This window comes from Eriocheir sinensis, chromosome 53, assembly GCF_024679095.1.
Source record: "Eriocheir sinensis breed Jianghai 21 chromosome 53, ASM2467909v1, whole genome shotgun sequence".
In the NCBI taxonomy this organism is placed as follows: domain Eukaryota; kingdom Metazoa; phylum Arthropoda; class Malacostraca; order Decapoda; family Varunidae; genus Eriocheir; species Eriocheir sinensis.
Window position 1 is genome coordinate 1058778 of NC_066561.1, and position 10973 is coordinate 1069750.

Sequence of the window (10973 nt, forward strand, 5' to 3'; positions counted from 1 at the left end):
GTGGCAGCTGGAGGAGGCGAGTTTTCTTGACAGTGCTGCAATGGTGTTGCGCAAGTCACCAGCTGCATTGCCAAAGTTGGCGCTGCTCAGCAAGCTTCGCCATCCCCGTGCATCAAATCCTGAGGGCCCCGCGCTGCCACGAGTCTGGAGGGCCTTCTTCCACACCATCTCTCCTGTTATCCTTTCGTATATAACTGGATTCGGTGGTTGGTGACATCCTGCCAGTCTCAGTCCCTTCAGGTCACTCGGTGGTGGATGTTTTTCCTTGAGTTGATTGATGGTGTCCCTGGTGAGTGGAAGCACACCCCGTGTGGAATTTTCTGACAAGGCTCGTGTTGCAGACGCAACGTTGCCTTGTCGCATTTTGTCTGCAAACTTCCGGGCCCTGTCTTCTGTGGAGGTGTTGTTTTGTTGGGGTCCGGGGAGCCTCTCCTGTATGGCCCTGGCTTCTCCAAGGAGGGCATCTAACTCGTTAGTTTGCCACAAGGCAACTCGCCTTCTTAATGCCTCGATATTTTCGGCTTGTTTGGTTTTTGGGTGTGCTTTTTGGAGGAAGAGATGGGGGAGAGTGAATACAATTTTCAGGGATACTACTACTATTACTACTACTAATACTAATACTACTATTACCACTACTAGGTACTACTACTACTACTACTACTACTACTACTACTACTACTACTACTACTACTACTATTACTATTACCACGACTGCTATATTAGTATATTATTACTATCATTTTTGTTATTACTATTAATATTACTTCCACTATTATTACTATTATTATTATTATTATTATTATTATTATTATTATTATTATTATTATTATTATTATTATTATTATTATTATTATTATTATTACTATTATTTTATTATTATTATTATCATTATAATTATTTATTACTATTATTATTAATATTATTATAATCGCTATAATTATTATTATCACTACAATAGTTATTGCTGAATATCATTGATTCTATAACGGCTGCTGCTACTATTGTTATTTTTTGTTTTATTATAATTATGTTGTCATTGTCCTTGCTACTCATTATTACTTTTCTGTAAAGTTTTTTTTTTTTTTTTTTTTTTTATACTTAAACAACATGTTCACAGTGCCACCCGGCGCGGCTAGACTTAACCCTCTCCCGCACCGTAAGTTTCCAGTAAGTTTCTGTTCCACTCACAATGGATTTCTCGGCCCGACCGGCCTTTTTTTGCCGCCGCGACACTCTACATTCCCGGCCGTATTTTACCCTCACAAATATATCGTACCCCAACAAATTTGGTATCAATGGCTTCATAAAGACTTGTACTAGAACATACGCAAATAAAAATAGAGGAAAATAAACAATACAAACTTGTTTTAGGTCTCCGTATAGAGTATTGTAAACCAGTGTTGTCCAAACTGGGGTCCGCGTACCCCTGGGGGTACGCAACATAGATCATAAGGGTACGTGACAAGACGACGAACACACACACACACACACACACACACACAGCAGAAACTTCCCATGGTTTCTATGAAGGCAAAGGTAGGGGGAGGGAGTCCGAGGGACGGGTCGGTTACTCAGGAAGCACGCGTATTGTACGTGTACGAGAGCAGTGCTGACTGCTACCCACTTGCTCAGTGACTCAGTCTTCTCTTAGGCGTCAGAGTGAGCGCGGCTGTTTATTTGAAAATAACAGAAGCTTACAGAAGGCAGTTGCTCGTTAACAGCAACAATGGATAGATGGCTAAAAAGTGGCAGCTGTAGCAGCCGCAGCGGTGACGCAGACGAAGGAAATCAAACAGGTGCAAAGAAAAAGAAGACAGATATTCCTAAATATCGGCAGTACAAGGAAGATTATGTGCTTTTGGGATTTACTGCAACGAATTCTGATCCTCCGGAAGCTTTGTGCTTCTTCTGTGGGGAGAGGCTGGCCAACAGTAGTATGAAACCAGCTCACCTCCAGCGTCACCTGAAAACAAAACATCAGTGTCATGTTGGTAAACCGGTAGAGTTCTTCAAAAGAAAGCTCTCTGATTTTCAGTGCTCCCAAAAAGTACTTCAGAAAGCCACGACAACTTCAGGCAAAGCTCTGAAAGCATCTTTAGCTGTATCTTTATTAATTGCTAAAGCCAAAAAGCCATTCAGTATTGCTGAAGAACTTATTTTGCCAGCTGCAGGTATGATGGCTGAAATAATGGTGGATAAAAAGACAGCTGACCAACTAAAAGCAATTCCTTTGTCACACCAAACTGTCTCGCGCAGGGTAAGAGAAATGAGTGCAGATATTCAAGATCAAGTTGTGAATAAGATGAAAGCAAGCCAGTCATTTGCACTCCAAGTTGACGAATCAACTGACATTAGTGGGCAGGCTCATCTTGTCTCCTTTGTGAGATACATTGATGAAGATGATATCAAGGAACACATACTATTTTGCAAAAAATTAGAAGAGCACACAACAGGGGAGGCTATTTTTAATGTCATTAATCAGTTCTTCTCTGAACAAGGGCTGAGCTGGAAATCTTGCATGAGTATGTGTACAGATGCTGCTGCATCTATGACCGGGAAGGTGAAGGGACTAGTGGCAAGGATTAAGAAGGAAAATCCTGATGTGGAGTGGATTCACTGCATCATTCACAGAGAGTCATTAGCTTCAAAGAAAATGAGCCCACAGTTGCATGGAACTCTGAATGATGCCATCAAGGTAATCAACTTCATAAAGTCAAGGCCACTTAATAGTCGTCTGTTTCACACACTTTGTGAAAGCATGGGGTCAGAGCACACAGAGCTATTACTTCACACGGAGGTGCGCTGGCTGTCGCGTGGGAGGATACTCACCAGATTGTTCGAGTTGCGAGATGAGGTAGCTTCCTTCTTATCAGAACATGAGTCTCCTTTTGCCACATATTTTGAAAACACTACTTGGCTTGCACAACTGGCATATCTTGCAGATATATTCAGCAAACTGAATGAGTTAAATTTGTCTCTGCAAGGTAAAGACACAAACATTCTCAACCTATATGACAAAGTTGCTGGTTTTCAGAAGAAAATTGAACTGTGGAAGAAAACATGCTCAGGGGGAGAGTTTACGTGCTTTCCTCTGTCAGATGCCTACTTTTCCATTAACAATTATGAGAAAGGCACTCTGAAACCAGTCATTGTGGAACATTTGACCAGCCTTATTAGTGCTTTTAAGTCTTACTTTCCTGACATACATGAACGATCAGTACAACTGGACTGGATTAGGAACCCATTCCTCTTTTCTGAACACGAGAAGCTTCCTATTTGTTTCCAGGAAACACTGATAGAAGTGTGTGCAGACCGTGGCTTAAAACTGTTATTTGAAAGCTCAAATGTCACTCGCTTCTGGAGCTCTGTGATGAAGGAGCACCCTGATATAGGAAAAATGGCATTAGAAAAACTTCTGCCATTTGGGTCTACCTACCTTTGTGAGGCGTCTTTCTCCGCACTGAGCATTATCAAATCGAAACAGAGAAACAAACTAAATGTCAACCTGGAACAAAGCCTAATCACTGCAGTAGCCTCAGTACCGCCAAGGATGGAAAAAATCATCAGTGAACATCAGCCTCACATCTCGCATTAAGTTGTAAGTATTTTTCATGCATTGTGTTATTAAATCATCCTTTTTATTGCTGTGTAATAAATTCGAATTTATTGACCAGAACTCCTGTTATACATTTTTTCATATTTAATTAATATATTACTTGCATTATCCTAAATAAAATTGAATTTGTTCAGAAATGGTGGACGGTGTGGGGGGGTACGTAACAGTAGGATAAGGTAATAAAGGGTACAATAGGCGAAAATGTTTGGACAGCACTGTTGTAAACAATACATCCTAAGTACCATGTCTTGGATCTTTTCGGTTTCACTGCCGCAAAAACTATAAAACCAAAATACACTTTTCTAATGCAGTTTTTTATACTCTTTCCGAGAATGAAATTCTTTTTTTCGAGAAATGAAAAATAAAAAAGTTATGGCCAGTTAAAGATGGTTATTTCCTATGCATTTATTAAGAAACTTAATTTTCATTTTTTCCTCAGATAATATGGCTAGCGACGAATATAGTCTAAAGTGGTTTTGGGAACACCTTCAATCCAATGAAAGTACTGTCAACTTTCTGCAGAACCACGGAATAATACCGAAAGAGAAATTGTGCCAGAAACACCATCCAATGACCATAGATTACAAGAGGTCTTCCTGGAGATGCCACAAGGGTCGTTGCCGGGAAGAAGTAAACCTACGCAAAAACACGTGGCTAGAAGGATCTACTTTGCCCATGAATAAAATCATTGAATTCATCTATGCATGGACAAAAGAATACACGAGCATAAAATTCTGCAGGGACGAACTGGGTATTAGCCATGACGCGGTTGTGGACTACAACAACTATCTAAGAGAGGTAAGTTAACATTGAGACCAAAACAAACCTAACCTAACCTAACGTCTAACCTAACCTAAACAAACCTAACCTAACCTAACGTCTAACCTAACCTAAACAAACCTAACCTAACCTAACCTAAACAAACCTAACGTCTAACCTAACCTAAACAAACCTAACCTAACCTAACCTAAACAAACCTAACGTCTAACCTAACCTAAACAAACCTAACCTAACCTAACCTAACCTAACCTAAACAAACCTAACCTAACCTAACCTAACCTAACCTAACCTAACCTAACGTCTAACCTAACCTAAACAAACCTAACCTAACCTAACCTAACCTAACCTAACCTAACCTAACCGAACGTTTTCGTTTCAGGTGTGTGCCCATGAAATATTAAACAACCCTGTAAAGATTGGAGGTCCAAACTGCACCGTGGAAATTGATGAAACAGTCTATGCTAAAAGAAAGTACAATAAAGGAAGAATGCTGAAGGAACAGTGGGTGTTTGGAGGCGTTTGTAAAGAAACTAGAGATGTCTTTCTATATGCCGTAGAGCGAAGAGATCGGAGTACACTGGAGAGCTGCATCAAGGAAAACATTCTACCAGGTAGTACGATCGTTAGCGACATGTGGAAGGCATATGAAAAAATAGAGGATATTTCTGGGTACAACTTTAAGCATTTAACAGTAAATCACAGTGAAAACTTTGTAGATCCTATCACTGGAGCTCACACACAACAAATTGAAAGCACCTGGAATTTGCTGAAACGCCGTAACAAAAGGCACTGTGGAACTAAGCGTGAAATGATGGATGGTTACCTATGTGAATTTATTTGGCGTCGCCGGCATGAGGGACAAGACTTATTCAAGGTGGTACTAGAAAATATTTCAAAATTCTAAATTTTAAAGATTTTTATGAAAGGAAATAAACACCTTTAAATAGCCATAACTTTTTTTTTTTAAAAACGTTGTGTTTTTTAAAGATTTTGTGTTCTTAACAAATACATAGGAAATAAACACCTTTAAATAGCCATAACTTTTTTATTTTTCATTTCTCGAAAAAGATAATTACATTTTCGGAAAGAGCATAAAAAACTGCATTAGAAAAGTGTATTTTGGTTTCATAATTTTTGCGGCAGTCAAACCGAAAAGGTCCCCATGTCTTCCCACCTCGCTAGCTCGAAAGTTTGTGGGCCAACTTTTCTTGCCGAATATATGTTTCGAAGCGGAATTTAGTGAGGATTCGTTTGGTATCTTCAAAATCCTCATACGCCTATTAGTTCCCGAGTTACACCAAGAGAACTGAATTTATATCTAAATAATCAACAGAGTTGGCGCTCCCTCTCATTTCCTTTTACTATTACGCTATTTTTTATCATTTGTAAATAAATTTTATAGCATTATATAGCTAATTTCATATGGAAGAATATGCAACCTTCAAAACTACACCAACCCTTGTAGGTATCGTGTGGTAACGACTTCAATGAAGTTCCCGGCGCAGTATATGCAACCTTCCCTGGCAGTAACTGAGTACTGTATCTTCCCCACTCTGAAATCACACACAAAAAATATATTATTTTTACGTAGGGCACAACGCTACACACGTATATATCATAAAACACTCGATTTTCGGTGGTGCGGGACGGATTAAAGCCCACGCGGGCCTCGCTTAGATGGGAGTGAGGGCGCGCGTACCTCCTTGTGGGACCCCCTCAGGGGCAAACTGATGAACAAAATGGCTCCGCGTTCCTCTCCTGCGCCCCATAGAGAGGTTGCCGTATGTTACCATGAAGAAACTTATCCCACTAAAAAACTATACCAAATTAGACGCAATTTCACCAGAAACTTTATTTTTAATGAATATTTTGAAGTTTTATGACACAAAACACGTCATCGTGCGCCAGGACCTTTTTCCCTTATTGACTCAAAACACGTCATCGTGCGCCAGGACCTTTTTCCCTTATTGACTCAAAACGAGTCATCGTGCGCGAGAGGGTTAATCTTATATCTTACTGCTTTCTTTCCATTCTCTTCTCTGACTCTTCTTTCATTAATCTTATGTCCCATCTCTATGAGACACTCTTTTATGATGATGAACACAGACATGCCAATTCAAATAACATAAGTATGGAGATAATCAATCAACTACACGGCCACATGGACTTTGAATCAATATCAAATTATTATGACCTTGTTACCTATAATAACCTCATTAAGACTCAACAGACACACAATTCTAACATAATGCACATAAACTCGAGATCATTAACAAAAAAATTCGATAATATACAACTACTCCTCAGATCTTTACACATACAACCTGATATCTTGGCAGTCACTGAATCCTGGCTTACAGGCAATAATAAACACCTACACCAACTTACAGGATACCACTCATACCATTTAACCAGAAATACGCGCAAACAGGGAGGGGTATCAATATTTGTGTTCAATCTAATACATTCTCAGGAAATCAAAGACTTGACAATAGTAAATGAAGATATAGAAATAAACACAATTAGGATAAAAACAAACTCATTAGGTTTCCTTCTATGCACAATTTACAGACCTAACAGTAAACACATTGCAGTTGATGAGTTCTCACACATATTGCACGAACTTTTACGAGAGAAAGCAAAAAATAAAAAAATAGTGCTGATTGGAGATTTTAACATTAATTTACTTGAACACACCTCTCACATCCCAACAAACAACTTTCTTACAAATATACAACTATTAAACTTCACTCCACTCATTGCTAGACCTACCAGATTTCCTGACAGCTCATCTCTACTTCTAAGTATTGTCTACTCAGGGTCTGACATTTCCTTGTCAAACAATATTGACACGGAGCTCAAATTTATATCCACACGCCTATTGACAAACTCTCTGAATGTACAAAAAGCACATTAACGGACATTTGCAGGTAATAAACAATGTAATGCCCATTGCAGTGATGGTATATGCAGTCACAGCACCCCAAGATATAGCTCTGTTAACTACCATGGCATACATATTGAAATCAGTCATTTTTTTTTACGTCTTCACCTGTGGCGCCGGTAGGCTTGTTTGGAGGGGCCTGATGGTATGGCCCAGCCCGTTGTGGCGCAGGCAAGTGTTTATAGTGGCGCCATCTTGCATTGGCTCATGTTGCCCCCCGGAGCTCATCTTTAATCCTAGAATCTAGAGTCCGGGTTGATAGGTTGTCTTCTGGACAGCTTATATTACAACCAAGAAAAACTATATACCTATTTCAACATCAAGTTATTATTTCATATTAATATGCAGTAATCATACTGTATATTTTGTACTAATAAAAAAAATAAAAACATACGTGTTTTTAGTTTAGAAGTAAGCAAACACAGTGTAACAGACAGTAAATTAGTAGAAGACTTAAGAGATTGATAAACTTTCTGTACACTACCATTTCTAGTAGTATCTAGGATCACCACAAGAACGAGAAAATTGGCAAATTCTAACATATCAAAACCAAGATGTTTCCACAAAGCAAGGCTAAATTATAAGTAACAAATTACTAGAAGTATATGCTCTCCATACAGGAGATGACAGTTGGGCAGAAAACAAAGTTGTAAACATGAGGGTTATGGTATGTCTTTAACTTTGTGGTACCAGTGTCCAGTAATTAATGAAGATTAATCACATTTACAATTTCTAAATAATCGGCCGATTAATCGGTAATTGGTAATCGGTCAAATTGCTTATCGGTGCAACCCTAATATATATATATATATATATATATATGTATATATATATATATATATATATATATATATATATATATATATATATATATATATATATATATATATATATATATATATATATATATATATATATATATATATATATATATATATATATATATATATATATATATATATATATATATATATATATATATATATATATATATATATATATATATATATATATATATATATATATATATATATATATATATATATATATATATATATATATATATATATATATATATATATATATATATATATATATATATATATATATATATATATATATATATATATATATATATATATATATATATATATATATATATATATATATATATATATATATATATATATATATATATATATATATACTAGCAAAGTCCATCGCATTCTCGTTCCTCTTTCTTCTCTTCATATTCCCTTCCACCGTTTTCACTGTTTTTGTTCCTTCTCCAGTTGTTCCTCCAGGCAGCGCACGATGAACGGAGCGCCTTCTCCCTGTTTGACGCCTTCGAAATCTCCTCCAAAGTATGCAGAGACCCGGCCTGGCCGCAGGTGGCCCCGCAGTACTTCGGGCTCGTCACACAGCTGCCTGTAAATGGCTATCAGTGCCTCTGTGCAACGCCGAGCCTCCTCCTGGCTGGTGACCTGCTGATCTTCTGCCTGCTCCTGGAGCCAGCTAAGGAAAGCGTTCTTGAAGCAGAATCCGTTTGGAACGATGATTTTCCACGCCCGATCAACAAACCAGGTGCAGAGGTGCTTCATGTGCTGTGGCATCCACGGCTCGGTCTTGAGGCAGGAAAGCAGGACCTTTCCCATTACCATGACACGTCGTCTGATGGGGGACAATTTTTTCAGCACCGTTGCCTCTGTCAGGGCAAAACTGCAACGCCAATAGCCGTCAGCAGTGTTGCTGACGTGGAATGTCTTGGCAGTGTCCTTGATGAGCTTTGGTTTTGATATTTTCTCGTGCCACGGCAGCTCCAGCACCGGCACGAGATCCACACCGACCAGGAGGAGGGGATATTCCTTCCCCTGCCAGGCCAGGGCGAGGGCAGCGCCCACCTGCGTGCTGCTCAGGCCGGGCGGCACGAAGCTCAGCCTTTCATCCTGCAGTGTGTACTTCGCGAGGCACTTGTGCAACAGAAGGAACAGGTTGTCCATCAGCTTGTTTCCCTGGAGACCGGGCGCGTCGGCCACAATGGACATCTTATACTTTCCCTTGGCTGGCGCCAGTCCCTTTGGGGTCTCTTCCACCTCGACCTTGACGTTCTTCGGCGTAATCAGAAGGTTGACGTCCATTTCGTCGGGGCAGTATATTTTTGACCCATCTTCTGAGCTGCCCACCAGCCTTAGCTTGCCGTTGTACAGACTGTCTTCCTGCGCAATCTTCTCTATAATGGAATGCAGCTCCTTCATCACTGCGTCCTTCACCTCGCGGGCCTCACCACGGGAAAAATCCACAAGAGCATCACCAGCCCTCTCCCACAGCTCCTGGACTCCGATGGCCTCCATGAGCCTGCACGTGACTCGCTCTGGGTAGTGACGGTCAATGGGCGTCAGGGACTCCCGTTTCTCGCTGCCAAGCTTTTCGTATCTCCGGAGGTAGTTGTCATAGTTGTGGTTTGCCTGCTCGGCGGTGGTGCCCGCACGGCAGCTGGGGTCACGCGGCTCGTGTAGTGCCAGCAGCTGCTCGGTGCTCTTGTGGCCGAACATGGCGGCCAGGAGACGGGGCGTCTGGTCGTACCTGTCAGGGAGGAAAAACAAATGATGGGACAGCTCACCGGTCACCACGATGCACCGTGCCATGACTCCACACATGTTAACGAGGCAAGTTATTATTGGCAGCAAATATACATCAAAGGAGGCAGCTCAGTCTATCTATTTCTCCGACGCCCTGTTCCATCACGAGAACTTCCCTCCGGAGGTGGCCGCAGAAGAACTGTCTCCATCTCTCCCTGTTCTAGCCCTCCCTCTCAGCATAGCCAATCCTGCTACCTCCTATTCTCTCGGTCCGATACTCGTTCACTCTACTGATCCACTTCACAGGTGGTCTTCCCCTGACACACCCTCCCTCAATCCTTTCCTCAGGATTAGGTAGGAGTAGGTAGGAAGACACCTACCGAACGGGCGTGAGCTACTCCCGGTGAGGATATATGGGAGGCGAGGAGGGTGCTGAAGCCCTTCAAAGACCCTTCCCATGTCCTCACTAACCGTTTCCCTTTTGTCTCATCAACACCAGAGAGCAGTTCAGCATGCTCTCTAAAGACAGTTCCTCTCTCTTTCTACACCACACTACATTCACAAAACACACACCTTTTCCCAAAATTCAACTCAAAATAGCGATGAACAACAGAGCCTCGGAGTCCCCACCTGGGGGGGGGGGGACCATAAATTCTCCCAGGGAGGACTCCCCTTCTGGCTGCCGACTTGAGAGGTATCCTGATAACTCCTCGAACCTCCTCCTTATCAATTTCTGCAACATTCGCGGTCTCCGTTCTAATTTTCATTCTGTGGAACACCATCTCTCCTCCTCTAAACCTCACCTTCTCTTCCTCACCGAAACACAGGTTTCTGAGGCTACTGACAGCAACCTCTACTCTGTTCCCTCCTACTATCTCTATCCTAAATTTCAATCCAAAGCTGGATATTGCGCCTACGTGCGCAACGACATCACTTGCTCTCGTGCCCACGACCTTGACTCTTCTGAATTTTCCACCATCTGGCTAAGACTTCATTGTCATTCTATTACTAAATATATCTGTGCTGTTTATCTCTCACCTAACTCTACTAACTA

At 40.8% G+C, this 10973-nt stretch overlaps 1 protein-coding gene across 2 annotated transcripts; it reads left to right on the forward strand.

The window, feature by feature from the left end:
• The first annotated feature begins 1046 nt into the window (after window positions 1-1046).
• LOC126983148 (uncharacterized) lies at window positions 1047-5832 on the forward strand. Of its 2 annotated transcripts, none has more exons than XR_007735553.1 (2): window positions 1047-4414; window positions 4776-5832. XR_007735553.1 is itself a non-coding variant. In XM_050835646.1 (2 exons), exons 1-2 carry the CDS (start codon window positions 4016-4018, stop codon window positions 5298-5300), a joined length of 924 nt encoding a protein of 307 aa, XP_050691603.1. In that variant the 5' UTR covers window positions 3635-4015; the 3' UTR covers window positions 5301-5824. The 2 variants fall into 2 exon arrangements, 1 of the variants encoding a protein (XP_050691603.1); XM_050835646.1 differs by having other exon boundaries at window positions 3635-4414; window positions 4776-5824.
• The last annotated feature ends 5141 nt before the right edge of the window (window positions 5833-10973 follow it).

What these genes read in the sequence shown, in the direction of transcription:
- LOC126983148 (XM_050835646.1), top strand. Translation starts at nt 4,016, where the DNA reads ATGCATTTATTAAGAAACTTAATTTTCATTTTTTCCTCAGATAATATG. An exon ending in ACAACAACTATCTAAGAGAG is followed by an intron (nt 4,415 to 4,775) that starts GTAAGTTAACAT and finishes TTTTCGTTTCAG; the next exon opens with GTGTGTGCCCATGAAATATT.